The following is a 26,580-nucleotide window of genomic DNA, read 5'->3' as shown; positions in this document are numbered from 1 at the left end:
TCTGTCTCCAGTCACCAAGAGCCTCCTGGGATGCCAAATTCCACAGAAGTCTGGCCACTCTGGCGTCACTGCCAAAGTCTGGCTTGTAGCCAGCCCACAGCAGGAACCCGTGGTCATACTGAGCAGCAGAGTTTCTCTCAGGAAGCTGGTTGACTCAAACAGGTAAGAATGTGAAGTCCAGTGCTTGTGACCAGCTAAACACAGAAAGGAACTGGGGAAATGGCCTTATAGTCACATAAGAAAAAACCCCAAACAACCCTGGGCTTCTAGAATGACTAGGAGCTCAGAGGGTGTGAGTCTGAGATGCTGCTGTCAAAGATCTGATATGGCTGGAGGTGGATCAGTGTCTCCCGAAGGGGGAGTAACAGGTCTGTCACTGGGTTGACTGATCAGTCCTCATAAGAAAGTTCTGCCACCACTTCTGGGCACCTCTCTTAAGGGGCATGCTGGCAGAATAAAATGGATCTGTGGAACAGATAAGAGGGTGAGAAGTCTGGAAATGACATCTTTCTTCATTTGACTTTGGGCAAATGACTTAATCTCTGAATCTGTTTCCTGAATGGCAGATGGTAGGGATTAAATGAGGGACCCATGGCAGCACCTAGGGCTTCCAGCAGAAGACTCAAGTTAAGTCTAGTACAAATCTGAATGGAGTCACGGGCTGCCTGGGGAGAAGTGAGCTTTCTGGGATGAGGAGTGTTTGAGCGGGACCTGGACAAACTCTGGTCAGAGACACTGTGAAGGGCTGAAGCAGTCACAGGCAGATGACTTCGACAGGCTCTTATGGCTCTAGGCTCCCATTAATTCTTTCATGCATTTTTCAGTTCTTCAGATGCCTGAGATAGGAGATAAGCCCTTCTTAGCTGCACAGTCTGGAGCCCAGCAAGACCCCAGGGCTATTAGGCCTTAGCAGAGAGATCCCGCGGGCGCAGGCTGAGAGGGATTGGCAAGGAGATCTGGCTGCTCCCCTCCGTGGAGGCCCATATCCTGCTGTGTAGAATCCATGGGGCTTTTAGTGATCAGAGAAGCCAGGGGCAGAACAGAGCTGGGGAAGCTCAGAGACTCCCCAGGTTGGGCAGCTCTGCCCTTGGTTGTCAAAGCCAAGAGTTTGCTTCACACAGGGCCTCAGTGCCCATTCTTACCTTACCCTGTTCCAGGGACAGCACTACAAGAGCATGGTGCATGATAATGTGCAGAACCCCCTGAACTGGGGACCAGAAGATCCAGCTCTCCTCCTTAGCAGGCATGCGACTTTGGGCAAGTCATTTGCATTCTCTTTGCTGATATATAAACACAGATTGAGTTACTAGCTCCATCCATCTCACATAAGAGTTGGGAAGCCTAAAATAATGAATATGCTTTGTAAACGAGTGCTAAGCAAAGCAAGAATGAAAGTGAGCATCATGAGTATCATTTAAATAGTAACAAATTTCATCCCGAAGGAAAGAAGCCGTAATGTTAGAATCGCATGCACCAGTGGAGAAGGTATTGTTGCGCAGCTTCCTGTCAGCTGGGGCGCAGCAGTTTCATGTGCGAGAGTTTCTGGGCTGGGCAAGGTCCCTGCAGATACAGAAAAGTCAGTTCAGAAAGAGCAAATATTAGCTCTTGGGGTGACTGTAAAGGAAATCACTGGTCTGGGAGAAAAACCAAGCCCATGGATGAGAGTTTGTGGGGTTTTAATCAAAGGCACCTTGAATTTGCCATCCCGTCTGTGGCTTTCAGCAGCTGGAAGAGGGGAGAGCTTCTTCTGAGGTCCCAGCAGGATGAAGAGCTGAGGAAGGAAAGACGTGGAGTGACTCAACCCTTGAGAGCTGTTGGCTTGGGACCAGCTGCCCCCATCAAGGAGGAAGGCCTGTGCTTGGTCAGCATATCTGAGACAGGAAATTGGGAAAGGGTCCCAGGGTCTGGCCCCAGGAAAAGGGCCAGGCCAAGCTCCTTGCTGGACACGCCACAGAACTATTCTGATCAGCTCCCCCAGGCCCCGCTCCCCCGGTCTAGGACCCCAGGGAGAATGAAGCAGCAGGAAGGAATGTGGTCAGGAGGCTCGAGGTTTTAGTCAGAGCAAAGGGGATAGCACGTTTTCAGCACCTTGGGACCTTTCCGGACTCTCCCTGGAAGTTACCAGAGCCCACCTTCCTTCCTCTAAAAGTCAGAAAGGTAACCAGGGATGAGCTGCTCCTACCTCGCTTCCTGAGGGGAATTGCTGACCGCAGGGCAGAGCTCGCCTCCTGGACTGGCCCCTCCCATAAACTAAGGACACCAGAAATGTCCCGGGGGGGCAGTCCATGAGTCCTACAGGGGCACTGAGGGTCAGGTCACCCGAGGTCAGAATGTCAGCTTCAAGTGATTAAAGATGTCCCTGAAAGTTAAGCCAGTCCCAAAATAGTCAGTTTCTCTTAATGTCTGTTAAGGGATCTGGTCACTAGTGGCTTTATCTGAACCTGCCCCAAATCTCCTCACGTTCTCAGCTTATCCTCACTAGGGAACAAATTCTCTAAAGTCAGCCCTGCTGTGGGAAGCAGGAAGGCCTTTCGTTTGTCCTAAATTTACCTCTCCCAAGCTCAAGAGAAGCTGAAGCCCATGTTTGGGATCTGAGGGACAGTTGTGTCCCCTACGTGCACAGCCTCCAGGCTGTACTTCTCAGGATTGAGAGATCCCTCCCCAGTCCTGATCTCCTCGTACTCAGGAGAGCATGGCTTTTGGAGCCTCGGGGGCTGCAAAGACCTGGCTAGAAATGTTTTGAGTCTCTCTTCAGACCAGAGAGCCAATAAACAAGGACTGGCAGAATGTCCCACCAGAGGTCAGAGGTGATCCGGCCCCACTCCTTCAACTTGGAACTCTTATGATGCCTTTCCCATGTCCAGTGACTGCCCACCATCTGGACCACGGCAACTGAGATTGGAAGGAGGTTTTAAATCACCAATACCTCCAGCCCCAGCCCACCCTTCCACCATGCCCCTGAGAAGCAGCTCATCCTGCCTCTGCCTGAACGTCAGCTGCCCCGTGAGCCACACGCCACTGCCCAGGGCAGCCGTTTCCTCTCTCAGTGTCAGTGAGTATATTCTCTATGCTGAGTCAGAATGTGTCTTCCAGCAGATTTGCCTTTGGAACCATTTCTAATCCACGATGGCATCGAGACTGAAGACACTGAATCATGGGCTCCTAGAAACGACTGCTATTTGATTGCAGTTCCTTTAACTCTTACCCACAGAACAAATCTGCCACATCCCTCCACCGCCTACTTTCTCTCCTCTGAATATATTCCAGTGAAAGTTAGAGTTTGTCCTTGTTTTATTGTGACCCTCAGACCAGAAACAACACCCCAGGTGTGGCCTGCCTGCTCAGGGAGGATGAGGCGACTCATATTCACCTGGCACCAGATGGACATTAATGCATCCAAAAGCCACGCCATGGAATCACTGCCATGGGTCTAACCCACAAGCTGAACAGAAAGGCAGCTGGCTCTGGGGTACAGCTGAGGGGCACTGAAGAGAGACCAGTCCCCACCTCACCCATCGGTAGCTGAAATTCCTGCATTAGCAATTCAGTCTTCAACTCCAGAAGATTTTGCAGGAAAAGAAAAAGAACGGGGACAGTGTAATGAGATGAGACAAGATTAGCTATGCTCAGGAGAGGACCAGATACTGCCATCTCTCCTGGCAGGGCCTGAAAGCTCTCTCTCTACCCAAAGTTCTCTCCCTTTCTTCTGGGGAGTCTGTGGAGCAACTCAGACCTCTCCAGAGCCCCAGGATGCAAGGCTAAACCCAGATCCTGAATGATGGACCCCAATGGTCCATGAATGTGTTGGGAGGATGGGAGACTTTTGGGTCCTGGGAGGAAGGTCTACACCTACACAGCCTGAGGGCTTTGGCCTCTACTGGCCACCAGGTGTCACTGCCACACTGATAACAGTGTCCTTAAAGCACTCAAAAGAGGCCAAGTACAGAGGGTCAGAGGCCCCAGCTGCCCCAAGCCCCAAGGCCGGCAGTCCAGACAGGCTGAGGCCAAGCTGCAGTCAGTTCCATCAGGCCTTGGCACTCATCTCCTGCTTTTGATGACATGGCCAAGGCCCCATACATCCCTGCCCTTAGTCCTCAGAACCGTGCACAGCCTAAGCTAGCTCCTATTTTCCATAATTAATCCACCCCAGGCTAGGGAGCGGGCTGGGACCAAGGTAGGTGGGCCCTCTACTTGCCACCGTCGCCCTCCCTGTCTGCCAGCCTGCTGGAGGTGCTCTTCTGTAATCAAAGAAATGAAATCTCTCTCCTGGGAGAGCTGGAGGCAAGGAAGGGGAAAGATCAAGAGAGGAAGTTTGCAAGCAGCTGGTCACTGGTCTGTTCTGGTTTTGGTCTAGAATTTGGAGCAAGAGGCAGATCCTAGGACTGTGAATGACTTGGGCCAGAATCTCTTTCAGCCTGATCTTTTAGAGCCACAGAAAATAGACCAGCAAGAAGGGCCGGCTCTGAAGAGTGACCGGGCTCTGAAGAGTGACCCACAAGTCAGTAACAACATCAGGGGCTCAGTTGGCCACACAGCGGCCAGGCTGGGACTCAGACAGCGTTCCTTGGTTTAGATCTTCCTACTGCACAGTCTAAGGTCTCCACAGGAGCCTGATGTCAACTCCAATATGCTGATAGGGAGTTCGTGATGTTCATTCCCAGTGGGAACTCATTCAAAAAGTATGCCTTGCAATGGCCTAGCAGGGCAGAGAGGTGGTGGGAGTGGTTTGCTAGATAGGAGGAGCATTTTATCTTTGTCATTTGTGTAGAGTTGATATCACACGGTAACAGCAATAAAAATAATAAAAGATAGACAGACTTCATTTTGTTATTATTGTTTAAATTTTCTACAGGAAACTGACTGAACTTGGGTAAACCACTCTCAACCATCCTTCTTAAAACAGTTTTGAGGGCTGGGGTCGTGGTTCAGTGGTAGCACACTTGCCTGGCATGTGCGAGGCACTGGGTTCGATTCTCAGCACCACATGTAAATAAATGAAATAAATGTCTATCAACAACTAAAAAGAATTTAAAAAAAAAAACCCTCCAGTTTTGATATATAGTCATATGCTGCGTAACAGTATCTGGGTCAATGATTGACCATGCGTATGATGGTGGGTCCATGAGATTATAGTGCCTGGAGATGTCACAGCCTTAGTAAGCTTAGCGGATAGAAAGTGCTATGCTAAGTATTATAGAAGGGAGAGGTGGCACCCAGCGAGTCAGTGAGTAGGTGGCAACTTTGGGTCTGATGGTTGAGGAAATACCAGTTACACTGCCGTAGAAGAACCAGCCATGCAAAAAAATACAAAGATTAAAAAAGGAGGGTAGGGGAGAGCATGTCTGAGAGAGGGCACAACCAACACAAAGGCCCTTACACTGTGGCTAGGGCATCATGAGAAAGAGGCAGGGTGGTACAAGGGCAAAGAGCTAGGCAAGGGCCTACACGAATTACTTCTAGAAAATTAAGTAAGGGTTAAGGACACGGTTAAGGAGGGGGAAAAATAAACAAGAATCCTGTTCTGGGCATGTTATATTTAGGATGCCTTCAAGGAATTCAAATAAAGGTGTCAAAGGAGTTAGACATGTGAATCTGGAGTTCAATGAGTGAACTTTGCTAGGTCCCAGAGCCCTAGCAAAGGACGCATTTCAAGGAAGTAGCCAACTACGTCAAATGCTGCTGCAGAGTCTGCAGGGCAGGAACAGAAGTGACCACTATGTGTGGAGGGAACATGGAGATGACTTTGCCCACAGCAGTTGCAGTGGGATGGTGGGGAAAGACTGTCGACTGGAGTGGGTTGATGGAGGAGGAGACATGGTGGCTAAAACAACTCAAGATTGGGCTGGGAACAGAGAAGTGGGGCAGTAGCTGGAGGGGAATATGGAGTTGAGGGATGTTTTTGATTTTTAAGTGGAAGCTGTTTGGATGCGGATGTGATAATCATTTGATGACGGGGAAGAGAGGGTACCCTTGAAAGCAAAGTGGGTGAACTGAATCCCAGTGACTACAAAAAAAGAAAAATAAGAGACACAGAAATACATGTGCTCCCCATCTCTTGCTATGTGATGCTTAATGTTGCCTCAAGACTCTGCTAGCAACAAGGCCACCATCAGACACAGCCCCTTGTCGTTGAACCTCCAGAACTGTGAGTTAAAATAAACCTTTCTTCTTTATAAAGTAGCCTGCCTCAGGTATTTCATTTTAGTAACACAAAGTGGACTAGATGACAGGTGGAAGGGGGCCGTGAAGCAGATTCACGAAGTAAAGATTCAGGAAAGTGGGAAGTGACAGCAGGAACAAGGCCATCTAGTCTGAGAGACCCAGGGGCCTGCACCCAGGGTAACTGAAATGTCTCCTCAACCGTAAACAATGTGCCGTCACCCAGGAGAGACAGGGAGGTGGAACTGTGACCAGGACAGTCATGCCTTCAAGCCCAAGTTGCAGCATTTTGCCAAATGTTGGGAGCTTTATGTCTTCTGGGCAGCCTGGGGTCAGGGCACAAGCTTAGGAGGAAGCTAAAAGAAGATACAAGAAGACACCATTTGATGGCCCATGAATTCAGTCATGATTTCAACTTAGAATCTAAACAACTTTTGGATGGGAACGATATCTCCTTCTTCACTGGAGTCCTGAGGCTATGAGCTAACTTCAGCACACACTCTGGGCCAGGCCTGTGTTGGTCAGTGGAAACAGAGGAATAGGCAAGGTTTGTGCCCACAAGGGGCTGCAAGTATCTGAGACGTCCGTGATATTAACCTGATAGTGTGGCCTTGCCCTTAAAGAGGTCTTAGCCTTTATGCCAGGCTCTCAGGAAGTGACCTCTAAACTCCTGGAATTTCCTGAGTGGCAGGAGTGTCTTTGTTATTCATGGTAAGTTCCCTAAGCCACATGGCATTAGCCTGATCTCCAGGGAACAGGGAGCTGGAGACTGAGTTCAACCGGATGACCAGTCAGTCCATCATGCTGTAGAAATGAAGCCCCATAATAACTCCAAACTCTGAAGTGCAGGTGAGCATCCCTGGTTGGCAATACGTCATGGGTATGGTCACACGCTGACGCTGTGAGGGTAACACATCCTAAGGATAATGGAAGCTTTGAGTTTTGAACTTTCCCAGATTCTGTCCTGGGCATCTTCCTTTGACTTAGTGTTGACCTGTGTCCTTTCCCCACAATCCACCGGGACTGTGAGTACAACAGGGTTCAGTGAGCTCTGTGAGTTCTTCCAGGGAGCTGTCGAACCTGTCCAAGTTTGGGGAACTTCTGAATTTCGGCTGATGTTAGAAGTGAGAGCAATATCTTGGGGAACTCTGCCTTCACAGTCTGCAGTGTGTCTATCTAGCTCCAGCCATTACATGACTTTAGAATTGAAAGAGATCTAGAAATCATCTAACTCAACTCCATTTCATAGGCGAGTAAAGAAATGTCCAGAAATGGAAAGTAACTTGTCCAAGGCCACAGGGAATAGCCTGGGAGTCTCCTGACTCCCAGCACAGGGAGCTTTCTACAATATCCAGCGGTGATAGGAGAATAAACAGAGAAAAGCTCATCCTTGAGTCAGACTGACTTCACTACTACGGATTTCTGAAGGAGCCCATATATTTAGGGAAGCTTATTCTTTTTGGTTTTCTGCCTGTGCTTTGAGATATATTTCTCTTTAGAAATGTTTAAGTTGCAATATTTAAACTTTATAAAATAAGGGATACTATAGTGTGGATAGGTAATTTGAATATTCCTTCAGGATTCATGTGCTAAAATTTAGTCCCCATTGTGAAATATTAAGAGGGTAGAAACAATCTGACTGGTGTTAAAAGGTGTTTTATTATTATTATTATTAGGATTAGACAAGGTCATCAGAGTGGAGCCCACAGAACTAAATCCCAGTGACTATGAAAAAATAAAAATAAGAGACACAGAAATACATGTGCTCCCCATCTCTTGCTATGTGATGCTTAATGTTGCCTCAAGACTCTGCTAGCAACAAGGCCACCAACGGACGCAGCCCCTTGTCCTTGAACCTCCAGAACTGTGAGTTAAAATAAACCTTTCTTCTTTATAAATTAGCCTCCTTCAGGCATTTCATTTTAGTAACACAAAATGGACTAATTTAAGGGGCTTATACCAAAGAAGAACTAATGCTTTCTGTGAGGTAAAACTTTTTTTTTCATGAATTGTCTCTTTGTCACTGAACTTTTATGCTTTTTGAGGCAACCACCATAGACCTAACTGCATTTCTGATAGGCAGTTGGCTGAATTTGCAGATATGGAATGTACAGATAGGGAAGGCCAACTGTATGTGTCACTTTTTCTCTAGGGCAGGGACAAGCAATAATCTGATTAACAGGATATTTCTAACTATTGACTAAGGCCTACTGTGGACTAAAAGACAGGACTAGTACCCAAGTATCTTTATTTCATCACATTTACAAAGCTACAAAATCTAGTTACAAGCCTGATATTTTTTAAATCATGAAAATATTTTTCAATATCTAATTACCCACTCCCCTACCTACCTACCTACTACCCACCTACCTATCTATATTTAGTGATGTTGGGGATAAAACTCAGGGCCTTGTGCATGATGCGAAGCCACACTGTATCACTGAGTTATAGCCTCAGCCCCAGGAACAGATTCTCCCATCTGATCAGAGGTCCAATCCAGTGAGTAAAGAAGGTGTAAAACCCTCATTGTATGTAAAGAGTGGTAAGAGGGCTGGGGATGTGGCTCAAGCGGTAGCGCGCTCGCCTGGCATGCGTGCGGCCCGGGTTCGATCCTCAGCACCACATACCAACAAAGATGTTGTGTCCGCCGAGAACTAAAAAATAAATATTAAAAATTCTCTCTCTCTCTCTCTCTCCTCTCTCACTCTCTCTTTAAAAAAAAAAAAAAAAAAGAGTGGTAAGAGCCCACTGTACAAGGCTACTCTCAACATGGCTACTCGAGAGTTGCTACCTGTTAGCCCAGAGTTTCCATTTATCCAGAATCCATAAGGATAGAAGTACTCAAGACATTTTTATTGTTTTGTTGTTGGTGGTGTGCTGGGAATGGAACCCAGAGTCTTGTTGCATGATAGATAAGTCTTCTGCATGCCCAGCCCCTAAAGACATTTTTAGAGCAGAAAAGATAGTTCTTATGTTTTTCCCATATGACAGGTGGGAAAACAGATTCAGAGAGGGAACTGACTTACCAATTGTCACACTGTTTTATTTTAGTCAATTCTTTTCTGGAAATATTTCCTACATTTTGTTTCTAGTTTTCTTAAACAGAATATGAAACACTAAAATGTCAGCATTCCCCTTCCCAATGACTCAGGTTCATTATTATGAGTATCAACAACACTTGCAGGCTATGATTCTGTGATATTTAAATGTCGGGGGTAATTTCCTCTACCCTAAATAACCCACACTGCTGTGTTGTTTTGTTTTTTTCCTTCCCTCTTCCAGTGTAAGGGTGCCAGCCCTTTCTTCTTTCTTACTGAAGGATTTCTAGATTCCAGCTATTTGCTTCTGAGTGCAGCCTAATCGGGTGAGGCCCCCATCTTCAGAAGCGGCAGCAATAATCTCCAGGCCTAAGGCTGCAGGGATCCAAGGCCAGAGTCTACTTTCTTCTAGGACAACAGCTGATCTTCACCAGGTGCTTTACTTTGCCACGTTTTAGGTTCCTTACATCATTTAATTCTCCTAACAACCCTATGAGACTGGTTCTGTGATTATCATTACTGAGCCAAAGATAAAGACCTTGTCCAAGGTCACAACACCAATTCTGGATTCAGAATTCAAACTGGGTTTCATTTTCATTTCAAAGCCCATATTTTGAATCACTATTATATTCTACCTCCCTAACCGATTCATGTTGGATTTTAAAGATTTTTGAGAGAATTCTAATTTATAAATTCTAATTTATAAAATCCATAAAGCACTCCGAACTAATAGCTTCTCCCCATAATTACACAGTTCTTTAGGGAAAAAGCTAGATCAGGTTCAATTATTTGATTCATTGCCCCAAGTGCAATGAATTGCCCCCACTTCATTATACAAAAGTTCAGTGGAGAGAAGACTGAATATTTTTGAAATATAAGATACCTTCTTTGTGGAACCAAAGAGCTCCAGGTCCAGGGATCTTCCTTTCCTTGGCATATGCTAGAGCCACAGGGCCTAATGTTTCACAAAAAACTTCACTGTAGATTTCCTATAGACCTGCAGCTAGGATACTGTCACCATGATGTGACTGGACCTGAGTTAGGCACTATTAATCCAAGGCTACCTCCTCTCCCTTAGGGAAAGGAGATCTTTAATTTTGAGTTTCACCTTGTTGCTCTCCCAGAAGGAAGAAAGTGACTCTTCTCTTTTTCTGCACCAGATTTCTCAGAAAGACCCCCACTTTCTTTTAAAAACCCAATTTAGCAGTGAACAGCTAGTGAGCAATATGATTCAGCTCCTCCTCAGAGACCTCCCATTTTGAAAAAGGGAGCATCTTGAGTCTCAGAGAAAGCAAGCTCTGGTTCCCTGGAGACTTCAAGTTCAGAGGGAAGAGATCTAGTACTCCATGCCTGTCAGTCCTACAGCTGATACTGCACACTGCTCACGAGAAGGCCCCTATAAGGGATGGTGGGAGATAAGCGGGCCTCCAGAGGAAGACAAGGAGGAGGGAGAAGACTGCTTAGATCCTATCCAGGCCTGTGGGTATCTGACCTCTGCTCCATTCTAGAACCACCAATGTCCAGAACAGTGGCTCTTGGCTGTCCTGTGTCTCTGCACAGCTGCTTACCTGTGGCTGCTGGGTGGTTAAGGGCCTCTGAGGACACAGGACAGGAGTCCTCGACAGCAGCTGGTTCATCTTGCTGATGACTAGTTCAGTGATGAGCTGTCTGTCCTCCACCTGGTGTTCGCCAATCAGCGGCATGCTGCAGTCCATGACCTGGTGGAAGATGTGGCCTGGGTGAGGAAAGGGTCTGGAAATTTCAAGGCCTGGCCTGGTCTTCCTGGGCTGGTGATGAAGCAGGTGTTCTTGTCTTTAGTTGGAAGCATGGTCCTTGGCAGAAAATAGGACCTTTGTCCCCTCCTCCTGCAAACCTTTGCCTCAAGCCACTTCCCTTTACCTTCACCCAGGCCAGGGATGGGGGAGAGGGAGATTGCTAGCTGAAGGTAACTGGAAGAGGGAGAGAGAAAGGAGACGGCTTGAAGGGCCCAGGGCTCGAAGTTTGCAGACAGAGGAACAGGAAGACACGAAAGACGTTCCCATAAATCTCTGGTGAAGAATGGGCAGTTTTCATCCCTGGGAATTTTCACCTGTACAATCTGTCTCCAAATAGGCTCTTTTCATTAAATGATCAGATTCCTCCCTGTGCTTCTGACTTGGGATGCCTTCCCTACCTGCCACTGATCCTGATTCTGCCTGAATCTCAGGGTCCAAAGCAATGGGTCCTTCTTTTTGGAAATGTCTGCCTTAGTGGGGTCATAGATTCCATAGTCCAACTGTCTCATTTATTGCTCCCACTCTAGAAGGGGAGGTGTAGCCATCCCAGAGTTTGAGCAGGCCATAGGGTGGATTCTGAACCTGAAGCCCACTCTAGCTAGGCTCCTGACACTAGTTCTCTGGAATCCTGGCCAGGAGCCTTTCCTGCTCCCAGGAAGATTGGGCGACAATGTATGTGAAGAATTCATACTGTCATGGGCTTTTCTTTGAATATGGGAAAAGAGAGAAAAGTTGTGTTAGAGGATCAGGATAAGCAAAGTGTCTCCAGGGCCCAGAGGGATGCTCAGAAAAATCTCCTGTCCCCAGGTGCCCAGGTGGAGACACCGATTCACCCTGTGGCCTTAGGCACAGGCTTCCAGCACTTAGGCCTGTTTTCTTGCCTGTAAAATGACTGCAAAAGGAGGAAGCTTTCTCAGACTAAGAATACTAAAGTCACTATAGTCTTCCCAGAGAAATGACTGCACTAGGACCCCAGGAACCCATATGTACCAGTTATTACCCCTGGTGTGCATAGGCTTAGCAGGTTAGAAGTAATAGCTCCCCACCGGTGGAGGTATCCTGCTATGCAGATGTGCTGTCTAGGGCCTTCCAACAACTCAGAAGATTCTACACTATAAATGCAGTCTGGGCTGTCCACATAGTTTTTGAGCCAAGAGTTTGGCCTGCAGCCTTGGGTGTTGTTTCTCAGATACGATTGGGACAGACTTACCTCAAAAATGTAGTCTTTCCCATCTTTGCCATGTACAGCTTTGACAGCACAGATGTCTAGGCCACCAAACATCTCAGAGCAGGTGTCCACCCATAGTTTGTACCTGGAGGGGGCAGGAAGGTGTCCTGAGGATGGAGCACTAGCTCACCCCAAGCCTGCTTGCTGGTTGGGCTCTTCTTACAGCCTCTATCTCTCCCATCTCCACCACCCGCTTTTTCTATCCCACAACCATCAAAGGTGGTCCCTTATTTACAGAACTTTCTCTTTCTGCTCTCCTGATCCTACCCAACTTTTCAAGCCCAGGGCAGATTCCACTCTTCTAGGAGGCCTTCCTTGGCTATTCCAGCCCATATTAACTACTACTCCTTTCTTGGAGATTCTGTGATATGCAAAGCCTTTATCTCTATAATTTAGCACAAGACCCAGTCTTGCCTGATCTTGTCGACTGGCTGCTTGGGCCTTTTGTGTTTTATCAGTCCTGTCTGCCCAGAGGCTCCCCTCCTGCTTTCTTACACCTCTTCATGTATGGTAGCCTCCCTCTCACGGGGGACTGGACCCCTTGGCTCACTCACCTGTCTGACATGGCGATCTGCTCCAGCATTGCAGAGCCAGTGTTCGTCTTCCAGTTCCCCGAAATTGATGTCCTCCTGCAACAAGGTCCCGCCAGGGTAGGACAGGCCATGAGCCACACCAGCAATGGGAGGGCATGAAACTTTCCAGAACTGAAGCTCACAGTTCCCTAACCGCTTTCCCCACAAAGAGCCTGAAGTCTGTCTGTGGAGCTTACAGCCCCACGGCCCCAGCCAAACTCCCACTTGTGAGGCCCTTGGCTCTCCACAATGGTCTACCTCAGAAGGCCTGGCTCCATGAAGCCTTCTCTGACCTGATCTTTCAAATGGATGGATTCTTGATCCCATTAGAATTTTGCCTATATCGCACTTAACAATCTAACATGTACTTTTTAATGTAGTTACTTGAGCTGAGGCTTAAGCTAAGACTTGTCCATAACTATATAAAACACCTGGGGTATGTACTGTGGCCTGTCCTCCTGCCTACTCACAGTGTCTGGGCATACAAACTGAATCCCACTTTTCCTGGGAGCTCTTGCAGGGTTCTGGTGAATATCTTCCAATGTCTTCTTCATTAGCACTCTCATTCACTCATTCAACAGTTAATTTCTGAGGTTCACTACAATATTAGTCATGTGGCTCTGGGTCAGTTTAATTAACCTCTTTGGGCTTCACTCATCTATTCAATAGAAATGATGGCATCAGTCATCAACCTCTGCTATGTCCACTGTACCTGCCTTCTATGAGCATGGGTTAAGAATCAGCTAGTCTTGGACAACATAGGAGGTAGAAGTCCAGGTTTCTGGTTCTGGATTTGCTCTTGGCTGGCTAGGTGACCATGGGACAGTTAGTCTCTGAGCCTCTATCTGTTAACACAGGGTTGCCAGAAGGACCGATTGGTACAGGGTTAAGTAAACTGTAAAATACCAAAAACAGATCTTTTAAATCATAAGTTTCCACCAAGATATAGTTAACGGGAAAGGGAATGGCTTAGGGGACAGAAAAGTCCTCTTACACCATGGACAGAGCCCTCCGTGTGCTATCCTCACCATGCAGTACTGTTTGGAGAGTAGTTGTGCCAGTTCCCATAAGTGTCCTCCCCACAGATCTGACTTCAAGCACTGAGAAATATTTATATGGAGGGGGCGACAACAACCATCTACTTGGACCGTACTGGCTGCTTTCTGTAGTGCCTCTTCTCCAAACCCCTCATAAGAGCCTCACTTCAAACCCCCTGTTCTGAGTAGGCTGGAGTTCTTGCTCTGCTTTATAGACAAGGAGATTGAGACTCAGAAAGGCTGGATGACTTGTCCAAGATTGCATATTCAGTCACAGCAGATGGGAGATAAAAATCCAGGAAACTTGATTCCCTCTGTGATGTGCTTTTCCCTGCAACCACTACCAAGTTTAGAAAAAAGCAAATAAATAAACAGCTGAGTAGCTGGCAAAACCTGAGTAGAAACTCAGAGACAAGAAAATCACAATACATGTAACTGTCTTCCTAAGCTTATGGTTTACTAAGGTGTCCCTGTAAGCAACCTCCTCAAGACAGGGACAGAGAGACACTCACTTTCAAGTTCCCAGCATAGAGCCATGACACATAACAGGGTCTTGGAAACTCTGAGTAAATAATAATATATCCTTTATATTTTTATTATATTTTAAAGTTTGCAAAGTTCTGTAAGACTTTACATCTCAGTTAACAATGGGACATGTGGCATAGATCCATAAGGGGCCCCTAAAGTATGGGAGCAGATATGACACTGAGAGGCCACTCAGTGACAGCTTATCTGGTGTGGACTTGCAGGTCATGTGACCTCTGTAATGGCCTACTGAGATAGGAGGCCGAAACAGCACCTTCTTTTCACTAAACATAGATGTTTTTCATTTTGCAAAAGCAAACAAAAGGGAATGCCATCTAAAGTTTCTCTGGCTTCCCACCCTCCATCAATTTTGGGGATTTTTCTTTTAATTCTAATGAGGACATTTTTAACTTTTCATTCTGCCGAATGGATACAGTTTTGTGGGGAAGTCATCTACTCTTAAAACTACTAGACTTAGGGCTGGATATTTACATTTGGAGTTTAACTTTACTCATATTTTGGTAGTCTGTTGAAGTACAGGATTCCTTTCAATGTTTAAAACGTATAAAACGTGCAAGTGCATAAAGTATATAAGATCACAAAGATACCCAATTAGAGTTATCAAAAATATTTTAAAAACACATTTTGATTAGTCAAAGATGTGTTTCTTTAAATAATGTGATACAGAGGCAGGTCTAATAACTATAATGAGTTTTACATAGGGATGACAGTAACTGGCACTCAGGTCTGTCACAACTGTAGTGTGATACACGAGTATCATGATTACCTTTGGTGATAAAGTCCTATATAGTGCTACTACTATTGTCTGTTGTTTTTGTTTATAACTGAAGAGAGCTAGTGAAATTAATACTAATTTTATTTCTCATCTGAGTTTACAGACCCCCTCCCTGACTTGAAAAGAGCCCAGTTTAGGAGTTTTAGACATAAGTGGCATGTTCTCTCTGTAAGCTGCCTTATGGGCCTGGTGAGGTTCGACTGAGAACTGGTAGCTGAGATGAATAAAGAGCATCTGCTGGGACACTACACCTCCCCACTTACATGTAAGCCTTGTAATTGCCACCAATCTTCTGGACTCGGATGTCATACTTGGCGTCAATGAAGGGTTCTGCTGTGGCGTAGGTCTGAGTGAGGGCCACCACACTAGCAATGTCCTGGAAGTCGTAGTGGTTTTCCACTTTGACCTAATGTAGGAATTAGGCAAAGAGGAAGAAAGGGAGACCTTAGTCAAAAGGCCCTGAAGCCTTCAAACCCATCTGAAAAGTGCCCTTCTTTACCCCCCTGTCCCCGAAAGTATGGGGGATTGAAGCTAGGGCCTCATGCATGCTAGGCAAGAGCTCTACTGAGCTACCTCTCCAGCAAAAACACCCTTCTGAGCCCAACTCCACACCACTGCAGCCCCCCTGCCTTACCTTGCCCATACCGGAGTGAGCATGGCCAATCTTCACCACCACGGGGAATGTGGGCAGTGTCAGCTGAAGGCAGAGGAGGAAGGAACAAACTGGTCAGGTGTGCCTCTCTCTCTGTGGAATCCTACGCATATTTTTCTTAGGAACACCCTTTGGAGGATCCTTAAAGAACCAGACCAACCTATTTGCTTTACAAATTAAGAAACTGGACTCATAGAATGACAGTGACTTTCCCAAAGTCGCACAGCATGTTAGAGGAAGAGCTGTTCTGAACCTTGTTCTTACTCTCTGTATCTCACTGCTTCAACCTTCTCTGTTGGACGAACACTGGGCGGGACTGGCTCTCAGCTAAAGATGTATGTAAATTGTGTCTTAATTAACCCGAAGCTTTTTTTGAATGCATATTTATTATCATCATGTATCTCTTAGTACCTACCCCTTCAAAAATACTGACCCAGATGTACTCTTCTTCATTCAGAGTCTTTACTGCTCACCAACACCACAAACTAAACCCCAAACATGGCTTATTATGCTAAGGCCTATTTCTGCCCAGCTTTGAGTTTGGAAGAGAGCTCATGTAAGAATTCAATATGTTTACCCTTGGAAAGGGATCCTTATGAAAATGAATGCATTCTTGAAGTAGCCTTATTTTAACAGAGGAGCAATAAGAACTTAAAAGAAAGAATTACCCTCCAAAGACAGAATTTTGAGCTGTTAAAAAAAAAAAGCCAAATGAAAAGAAATAATGTGGTAGAGTATACAGAGCACTAGAATAAACATAAGGATACTTGTTTTCTAGTGCTTTCTGCCACTTACTTTCTATAAGTCACTTTATATCACTGAGCCTCAGCCTTCACACCTGTCAAGCGAATGATTGGACTGGATGCTTCTGAGATCCCTCCAAATAATCCATTCAGTTCTTATCTTGGTCTAGACATGGGATGAAGAACCAACCTGGACACCAGCTTGAACCTATCCTGTCAGTCTCTCTCCTTTCAAATGTCACCAATACCATCCAAGTGAAAAGATGTCCTCTGAAGAAGATAATGGCAACCCTGATGAAAAAGTCAGATTCCCATGGAATCTTGGTGTGAGGAGATACTGGGAGAATGTGACCTGAAGATTTCAGCATTCCTGGCTGAAGCCAGTGGAGGCTGGGGGAAAGGGCTTCAGAAAACATGTACTTCAGGGCTGGGGGTGTAGCCCAGTGGGACAGTGCTTGCCTAGCTTGTGCAAAGCTCCTTGATCCCCAGCACTGAAGAAGAAGGAGAAGGAGAAGGAGGGGAAGAAGAAGATCATGCAAGCCTATATTATGGAGAAAAAACTGAGGTTCTGCAAAGTAAAGGTGACAAAGCTACCTAATGACAGAATCAGAACCCGACCTTCTACTTTCTATAGTTATAATTCAATGGTTCTCCTTCTATGGCGAGCCTTGGACAGTGGACAACGCTTGGGTCACAACTAGCCAGAGCCCCTTACTTCTTTGGCCTCCAAGCTTCCCCACGTAGTCTCCAGTGGCTATAACGTGCAATAACAATCAGAATCACCCAGGAATTGGAAACAGGGCTTTGAGGTCCAAAGTTTGTCCTAAGTGATGGGACACCTGAGAGAACGGTCCCTTGCTATCTGCATAGTTTAAGGCTCTTGCTTAGAGAAAGGGTTTCTAAGCACAGGCTGCTGTCTCTGACATCTCTCCCCACCCCCCAGCTGACAGAGCCAAGACACACACACACACACACACACACACACACACACACACACACCCCAACTTTCTCTGTTCCTTCCCTTACTGTTTGCTGTTGCTTTGGAGCCTCATAAACAGGGTATTGAAAACACTTCCTGCAGCTGAAAGGAGCCCTGAGTAGCTTGTCTCATTCCCAGTATGCCGCTCAGCAAGGGTCCGTCCTTCTCCATCACTGTGTCTTTTGCCTGTTGTATTTCTGTCTGCCTCTCGGCCTCTGCCTGTCTCCTCCTCTCTGAGCCTCTCCTCACTGTCCCTTCTGCCTGAATCACAGCCCCTGGTCTTTCTGCCCTGGGGCGTTGGTCTTGGTTTCTCTTCTCTTTTTGCCCCTGACAGCATCCCTCTCCCAGTGTCTGCCCTCTACTTCCAGAGGCTTAGCTCCTCAGGATCCCCACTAACTTTCACTGGGACGGTCAGTTGGAGGGTCTCGGGTCCTGCCGCCACGGGTGGCCTCAAGCCAAAGGAAGGCAGAGCCCATTAGGGCGGGATTGGTTCTATGGTCATCTCACAGAGCCCAGGTGGGGGTGGGGGTGGGGGTGGGGGTGGGGGTGGAGGGCCGGACGTTCGAAGGCGCCTTGGACCGGCTGTTTTGGTCCGACAGACCCCACAGGCTCCGATGGGGCTCTGCGGTGTCTTGCTCTGGAGCCTCTCAGTCGCGACGAGCAGGGCCCTGCTGGTGCTGGGACTGCTGCTGGCTTTGCTGTGGCCCCCGGGGCGGGGCGAGGCGTGCAGCTGCCTCCCAACGCACCCGCAGCAGCATTTCTGTCGCTCGGCGGTTGGTGAGTCCGGCCCAGGCGGTCCACAGCAGGGGCGGTGGCGGTGGGGACTGGCTCGGGCTGAGCGGTACACCAGGAGTCTGAGGAAAGGGGAGGAACTCAAACCCCCCCTCACCGTTGCTCCTGCTGAGGCTGATGGGTTGAAAGGGCTGGCGCCAGAGCAACCTTGCAAGCACAGAGTCTGATTTGTAAGAAAATAGATTGTCCCGACCTCTATAGCAACGCCCCTCATCCTGACCACACTGCAACCTGGGAGTATCATTGTCACCAGAGTGATCCAGCTGGGTTGGGGGTGGGGCCTGTCTCTGACCATGGCCCATAAATGAGGTTGCCACTGGGTCCCCATCCCAACTCTGATCTTTTGCCCTTTCTCTCCTCTCTATCTGGATGCCCTTTCCACATACCCTCGCATTCCTGGCCAACTCCAATTCATCCTTCAAGGGCTAACTCAGGACCGCTCTTTGGAGGCTTCCTTGCTCCCTGGCTACCACTGTGTCTCTACCAAGTTTGTGCGTCTACTATTCAGTGTTATTGGTTTTTATAGGCACATCCTCTGATAGACCAAAAGTTCGGCAGGATAGGGACCCTGTTGCAATCACATCTGTGGGACTTGTACCTAGTTCAAGACCAAGAGGAAGACTTTCATAAACAGTTTTTTTTTTGATTAACGCCCAAATGGCAAGAAATGGGTTTTCGCAACAGGGTCAGAATATTTATGGATTCAATAAACATTTACTAATATCAACTCTGGGAGAGCTTTGAGGCTCTGAGCTATTTCAACAGATGAGCCTCACAGGAATCCTTCAAGGGGCTCCTTCCAGCTCCACCACTCTGACTCCTCCCCTTTGCCCACGGTTCCCAGAGTTACAGGAACTAGAGCTCTCCAAAGTAACAGGTTGAACACGGCCCAAAAAGCACAGAGGCTGAGGACCTAAGAATCCCAAAGAGTTTGAACTTGCAGTCACTGCAGAACTCTATCACACCACTCCCAACACCTGAAATTCTCCAGATCCCAAATAAACTGCTCCAAGCGCTAATGGTTTCTTCCCTCTTTCTTCTCCCTGTGCAGTGATTCGGGCCAAAGTCACCAGTGAGAAGATAGTGACTGCTAATGAAGACCCTTCTAACCCTAACAAATTGCTCCGGTATGAACTCAAACGGATGAAGGTACATGGGGGCAGGACAGGGCGTTTACCCTCACTAGGCAGGTAGAGGAAAATGGGGTCTGTGTTTTGGGAGGGTAGGTTTCAGACAATCCGGTTCAGTGAACTTTTTGTAGAGACGGTGAAGTGGAACTGGTTGGAATGTTGGGGGCAGGGACCACAAAACTTAAGGGCAGTGCAGTGTGGGGCCTCAGTGGGTCCCATAGCTGCCATTGAGGTACGTTTCCTTCCACTGGAATAAATTAAGTTTAATTTAAAAAAAATTTTTTTTTAAGACAAAGACAACCCAGTAGGAGTCTGTGGACTCTGAGTGCACCAATTCTTTTTTTTTTTTTAATTGTTGGTCGTTCAAAACATTACATAGTTCTTGATATATCATATTTCAGTTTGATTCAAGTGGGTTATGAACTCCCATTTTTACCCCGTATACAGATTGCAGAATCACATCATTTACACTTCCATTGATTTACACATTGCCATTCTAGTGTCTGTTGTATTCTGCTGCCTTTCCTATCCTCTACTATCCCCTCTCCCCTCCCCTCCCCTCTTCTCTCTCTACCCCCTCTACTGTAAATCATTTCTTCCACTTGTATTATTCTTCCCTTCCCTCACTTCCTCTTGTACGTAATTTTGTATAACCCTGAGGATCACCTTCCATTTCCATGCAATTTCCCTTCTCTCTCCCTTTCCCTCCCACCTCTCATCCCTGTTTAATGTTAATCTTCTTCTCATGCTCTTCGTCCCTACTCTGTCCTTAGTTACTCCCCTTATATCAAAGAAGACATTTGGCATTTGTTTTTCAGGGATTGGCTAGCTTCACTTAGCATAATCTGCTCTAATGCCATCCATTTCCCTCCAAACTCTATGATTTTGTCATTTTTTAATGCAGAGTAATACTCCATTGTGTATAAATGCCACATTTTTTTTATCCATTCATCTATTGAAGGGCATCTAGGTTGGTTCCACAATCTTGCTATCGTGAATTGTGCTGCTATGAACATTGATGTAGCAGTGAGAGTGCACCAATTCTGAAACTAGACTTTCACTTAATTTTTGAGACTGAGAAAAGAGAAGTTTTTGCCTGTTAATATACAAATTATACTCACTGACCAAATACTGTGTTTTGGGGTTTGTTTTCGAGTTTTTTTTTTTTTTTGCAATTGTCTTTCAGATGTTTAAAGGGGTTGAGAAAGTCAAGGAGGTTCGCTATGTCTACACCTCTGTGAACACTTCTCTCTGTGGAGCTAGAATAGCAGTCAACAGTAAGAGGCAGTACTTTATGACTGGTAAGTCAAAGACTAGCGACTGGTGGGGATGGAGTTTGTCCCAAGGAGGTCCTGAGGCAGGAGCCAGGGCCTTCCTGGGGCAGCAAGCCAGCCAGGTGGCATTTTATTACACATAAAAACAGTTGTGATAGTGACAGCCTGTTAGTTGGGGGGAGTCTTGGTGACCTCTCATTAAGGCAAGAGTTTTCCTTAGAATGATCTTGGCCACTGCTTCCCAGTTTTAAGGATGCTCTCCCAGGCTCCGGCAGTAAGCTCCATTTTGAAACAGTTTTAATTAGCATAAGATTTTTGGCATTTTGATCAAAATCTGTCCCCTGAAACTGCTCCTTATGGGTTATCCCTGCCTTTTGCATGGACCCTAATAAGAGCCTTGAGTCTAACACAGTTCTGTTCCATGAACTTGGGCAAAGGCAAGCCTCCATTCTGAGATGGTTTGGATGGAACAGTTAAAGAACTGTATAAGAATATGACTTCATAAATTAATAAATACAACACTAAATTATTTTGGAATTTAAGGAAAGGAGGTATTTGTGTGACTGGGAACAATCAAGGAAGCTTTGCGGTATAAGTGAGATCTAAACTGGCCTCTTTCAAAAGATGAAAAATGGCTGGTCCCAGTGACTTTGGAGGCTGAGGCAGGAGGACTGCAAGTTCAAGGCCAGCTTTAGTAACTGAGATTCTGCCTCAAAAATTTAAAAAAGGGGGGTGGTGGTGCAGGCTGGGGTTGTAGCTTAGTGGTAGAGTGCTTCTGGATTCAGTCCCCAGTAAGTACTTCCCCTCACCAACAAAATAAATCAATAAGGAAGAATAAAGAGAAAGAAAAAGAAAAACTATCTAGGAAGAAAGCAAGGAAAATGAAGAGGTGGAAAGAACAGGCAGAATTCTACCTTCCATTTATCCATTCAACAACAAATGACCACCTACAACACACTGCCAGGCCTTGGGACAGGAGAATGGAAATTCAAAAAACAAGTCATAGACTTCAAAGAGTTCAGACATGGCTCTTGAGGAGTGACAGGCATTGGAGGCCACACTGATTGAGGTTAGCTCTAAGGAAGTGGAATTGTGCTGATCAGGGAGCTCCTGGATGGGAGACATGGCATGCTGCTGAACCCTCCAGTTCCCAGCAGACTGATGCCTACCCTCTGTTTGTCTAGCCATTTGTTAGATTCTTAGGTACAAGCTCTCTGCCCTCAAGGTCAAGTATAACTGAGGGTTGGGATAAACAACAAAACATAAGTCCATGGAAAAGTCATAAGTGACACCTGTACCCTTCTGAGAAAGTCAGAAACTCTTTTTTTGCCAGATTATGAAAGCCCTTTGAGACCACAACACTGCTGACCTTTCTAGCTTGGTCTTCTGCTATCTGCATTATAGTTCCTTGACCCTTCTTCTCCCAGAGCTGAAATAAACTATTTGGAGCTGCATAAGGTGTGCCAATGGGATGTCATTCTGCCTTGGTGTAGGACAGTCCCAATGTTCAGAAGACCTCCATTTATTTGACAGATGAAGTCCTCCCCATCCCTTCTGAGCACACCACAACCTTCCCTCTTCGGAGACGCATTTTTTCTCCACTCTGCCTGTTCCTTACCTGGAGATAATTGGACCTCTTTTGCTCTTATACTAAATCTTCTATATAATCATACCATAGGGTCATTTTTGCCTACTTATGGGTCACATTTGAAGTTTCTTGGAGGCAGAGTCCTGTCCTATTTATTTCTGTATTCCTGGTACTGGGTTATAGCTGCTGTGATTTGTGAGCAAATGACTGAGCAACGGAAGTTCTAGGAGATGTGAATGCCTGCATGATCACAACAAGGACAAGGTATTATTAAAAAGGATCTTTGAAAGATGGGAAGGAGCTTGGTAGGAAAGAAGGGGAACTTTCTAATGTGCAAAGACTCACCAGGGGACAGAAGACTGGCCTAGGTAGATATTGGGAAAGACTGGAAAGGGGAAGGGATCCTATTATTAATTGAACATTTTCTGTGAGTCTTCAACTGTATGGGGAATTCTACAGATATTCTCATTTAATATTGACCAAACTTTTTTATTATTATCTTCCAGTTGAAAGATTTCGTGACTTTCTTTAAGGTTATACAGCAAGTAATTGAAAAGAAGAGGATCCCGCATAGAGTCTCACTTTTATTTTTTTAGGGATCAAAACCAAGACATTACACATGCTAGGAAAGCACCTACTTCAGCTACACCCCCCAGAGCTCCTGAAGTCTGATTTTAAAGCCCACCTTCTCTCTGTACCTACTAAAGAAAAATGTCTTCACCAGACCCCACAATTCTACCTTGCACAAGCATAATATGTTAATCTCCTGCTATAAAAATTATAGTTTTTTTTCTAGTTCCTTCATTGAGCCCCATATTGCTACTCCTATCAAAAAGCCACTGGACCCTGCCCACTGAGGCATATTTTTAATCAGCACAGAGGCCCCTGAGTTATTTTGTTGGAAGATTCAATAAGATGCAGAAGCTCAAGAAGTAGAGGTTAACAGATAAAATTTACATCAGGTTTCTTAATTAAAACAAAGATCCGTATCAACCTTTGGTCTAATTTTGGTAATTCACAGTTAAACACTGAAAATTAAAAATCAATACATTTTATTGCTTACAAATCTCTATATCTAAATTTAAAACATTGCTATTTGTAGCTAGCAATTGTGTTTCCTTCATTCTTTCAACTGAATATGCCTTAAAATAAAATTCTGATTTTTTTCATTGGGAAAAAAAAGCCATTGGAGATTGTGGTGTAGCTCAGTGGCAAAGCATAGGCAAGCATTGGTTTAATTGCCAGTAATAAATAGATAAATAAATTAATAGGGGCTGGGGTTGTGGCTCAGCAGTAGAGCACTTGCCTAGCATGTGCAAGGATCTGGGTTCGATCCTTAGCACCACATAAAAATAAATAAACAAAATAAAGGTATCGTGTAGAACTAAAAAAATAAATATTTTAAAAATAAGCAAACAAATAAACCAAGCAACCACTGGAGCTTTGGCTCATCATTGGCTATAATTCTGGGTTCTTGAAGGACCCAGGACTCTAGGAGCACAGTTTTGATGTTATATTCTCTTCTATCTCCCCATGAAGGTAATGTTCTCAATGATGGAAAAATCTTCATCAATATGTGTAACTATATCCAGCCTTGGGAAAACGTGTCCATGGCGCAGAGAGAGAGTCTGAATCACCACTATCTTTTCAACTGTGACTGCGAAGTGAGGGGGGTCCATTTCTAAGACGATCTGGGGTGGGTGAGGGTCTTAAGCCTTGTAGACTCACCCTTCATGATTCTTTCCTTCATGTATTTATTTATTTATTTATCAATCATATTCTACTTGAAATATGGCATGGATCAGACACTGCATGAAGTTGGCGGTGTAAAAGCAAGAAAGAGTCCATAGTCCCTGACCTCAAAGAACTTAACATATTGGCTGGTAGAGTGGTCATCATATAAAGCAGAATGAGATGACTTTACCATAGCCATTATTTAGAGAGAGCCTACTTTTTGCTGGACCCTGTAGTAGTCAATTTATTTTAAATATTTAATTTGGTCTCCATAACACATTTGTAAAGAAATAAGACTTCCATTTTAAGGTAAAGAAATCAAAGCTCTGGGAAGTGAAGTACTTGCTCAAAGTCAGTGGTAGATTCCAGAAATATTAGAAAGGTAATTCTTACACAAGGAGCATGGGGCAGGAGAATTCAGGGGAAGAGTGGGGACGAGGAAAGGCTTCATAAGACAAGGGGGGCAGTCGAAAAGGGCTGGGAGGATATGTTGGGGTCTGACAGCAGCAACAGAAGAGGAAGGACCTCTTCCTCACTCTGATGTTGTGGTTATGACTCTAGGTTACCATCTGCTACTCACCGACCTGTAACAAATCGATGCGCAATCAGTGTCTCTGGACAGACTGGCTGTTGGAACGGAAGCTCTATGGGAACCAGGCCCACCATTTTTTCTGCAAGAAGAATGAGGATGGCACCTGCAAATGGCAGCTGGTACAACACCACCCCAATAGGGAGGAGTTTGTTGACGTCATCGAGCCTTAGTAAAGACCAGTGACCATCACAGCCTTTCGAGAGACCTGAAGACCAATCCTTCACTGTGGAACTCTGTTACCATCTACCCTGTTGCTGCCAGCCAATGGGAAGTGCAAAGTGGAAGGCCTTACCAACATCATGGCAGGGATGGGGAACATTACTCTTGTGTCTAAGAGCCTAGTCCATAACCTGGGAAGGTAGCATGACTTTTTTGTCCTGACCTCATTCCTTCTCTCCTTCCTCCCAACCTCTACCCCCAATAGTTTAATCTGTTATTGAAATTTTTGATCTGGTTTAGTTTGTTTTCCAAGGCCAAGACTAATTCCTTTTCTCCCCAGGATAATAAGTGTTGTTTACTTTAAATTATCTGATAGGGGAGAAATGGTGAATGTTATACCTATGAAATGGTGCAGCCTTGTGATGTATAATAACAGAAGATGGGTTGACCACAGTGGTAATGAAATGAACAACGCTACGGCTATGTGTCCTCTACTCCTACTAACTGCATTCATCCTAATCCTCTCATGTACTCTCATCTACTTAGGGGACCCAGGATCACTCTGTGTGAGAGCTAAACAGCCTCACCTTCCTCTCTGTGTGGCAATCCCCTTGACACCATTCCTGGCAGAAGATCCTAGCACACCTCTGGATAGGAGGAGACTTGCTGTCTAGGAATGAATGCTTTCCCTCCAGGTTAACTATTCCTGGTTCCCTCAGCTGATGTCCAGAGGCTGTCCCTTCTGCCTCTTTAAGGTTACTAATGTCTTCATTCCTACTTCATGACTCTTTTTTTTTTTAACTTTTCTTTTCCTTAGTTGTAGATGGACCTTTATTTTATTCATTTATCTTTATGTGGTACTAAGGATTGAGCCTTTTTTCTTTTTTTAAGCCAAAAGGCCTTTCTCTTGCAGAGTGGAAATTACCCCTTCATCAGCTTTTGACATCCTGAGAGATGACCTCCTGAGTGCATATTTCAGGATAAGAGCATAGGAGAGAAATATCACAAGGACCCTGGGGGGAAAGAGGAGGAATACATCCTGCACTTAATGTAATTTTCTTCCCCATTGGTCATCCCTGCTAGATGTTATAGCAGGAAAAAATTGCTTTGATCCTCAGAGACTTCTTTCATTGCCTGCCTCCTCTTTCTGTCCTAGACTACCTGAGATCTCCAGCCTTGGCCCCTCAGGGTTCCTCGGGCCTTCTGCAAACCTTGCCTTAAATGGGAAAATCCTCATATTAACCTCTAGGATTTATTTAGGGCAAGGGTTTAAAATTCCAGAGCCTCTCCCTGAGGAAGTTCTGGTGAAGATGATGTTGGACATAGTTCTTTTCAAGGTCCAACTCCTCTCCCTCCAGCCCCAAATCTCCCATATGTGTGGTCTTCTGGTAAGCAGGGTTATGTACAATGTGCTAGAAGAAGGCTCAGGATTCATAGAAATGCTGCAAATGTCGATTCCTTTTGGGGGAAGGAATAGGAGGGTGGTCTTTGTCCCAGAGTACAATACTTGCAAGGTTTTGGCAGCTAGTTTCCACTGGTGGGTTAAGCAGGATCACATCTGATCACACCAGCCTTGGGCAGAGGGTGTGGACAGTAAGGAAGATGGGAGCTTGAGCTCCAGGCTCTGCTGGAGGAAAATCCTTAGTCCCAGCCTTCTATGGACAAAACATCCCATCTCGCTGATTTTTCTGACCTCCTAGGTTGCACTCAGAAAAAGCACAGGGTTAGCCCAGCTTTATCCCAATTGGAGGAAGCCAAGGAAATGGAAGTCTGGTGAATAATACAAGAGCAACAGCTTATATCTAAG

At 45.7% G+C, this 26,580-nt stretch overlaps 2 protein-coding genes across 3 annotated transcripts in view; one reads left to right on the top strand and one right to left on the bottom strand.

Annotated features, from left to right (window-relative positions):
* SYN2 (synapsin II) overlaps window positions 1–26,580 on the bottom strand; it is a gene marked incomplete at its 5' end in the record, with an annotated part of 156,699 nt that overhangs the window by 10,851 nt on the left and 119,268 nt on the right. Inside the window, 5 exons of the mRNA XM_081276070.1 lie at window positions 10,766–10,915; window positions 12,183–12,285; window positions 12,755–12,829; window positions 15,394–15,536; window positions 15,765–15,827. Coding sequence (XP_081132196.1) covers window positions 10,766–10,915; window positions 12,183–12,285; window positions 12,755–12,829; window positions 15,394–15,536; window positions 15,765–15,827 — 534 coding nt within the window. The remainder of the gene's footprint in view (window positions 1–10,765; window positions 10,916–12,182; window positions 12,286–12,754; window positions 12,830–15,393; window positions 15,537–15,764; window positions 15,828–26,580) is intronic.
* TIMP4 (TIMP metallopeptidase inhibitor 4) lies at window positions 17,610–26,511 on the top strand. Of its 2 annotated transcripts, none has more exons than XM_081276072.1 (5): window positions 17,610–17,659; window positions 19,348–19,445; window positions 20,613–20,727; window positions 23,828–23,952; window positions 24,584–26,511. In XM_081276072.1, the coding sequence occupies exons 1-5, from the start codon at window positions 17,644–17,646 to the stop codon at window positions 24,782–24,784; spliced, it is 555 nt and encodes a 184-aa protein (XP_081132198.1). In that variant the 5' UTR covers window positions 17,610–17,643; the 3' UTR covers window positions 24,785–26,511. The 2 variants fall into 2 exon arrangements, with proteins under 2 accessions (XP_081132198.1, XP_081132197.1); XM_081276071.1 differs by lacking the exon at window positions 17,610–17,659 and adding an exon at window positions 17,908–18,281.

Source organism: Spermophilus citellus (assembly GCF_964194105.1).
Source record: "Spermophilus citellus genome assembly, chromosome: 19".
Taxonomy (NCBI): Eukaryota; Metazoa; Chordata; class Mammalia; order Rodentia; family Sciuridae; genus Spermophilus; species Spermophilus citellus.
The sequence above is the reverse complement of the archived record's forward strand: the minus strand, read 5'-3'. Positions and strand labels throughout refer to the sequence as shown.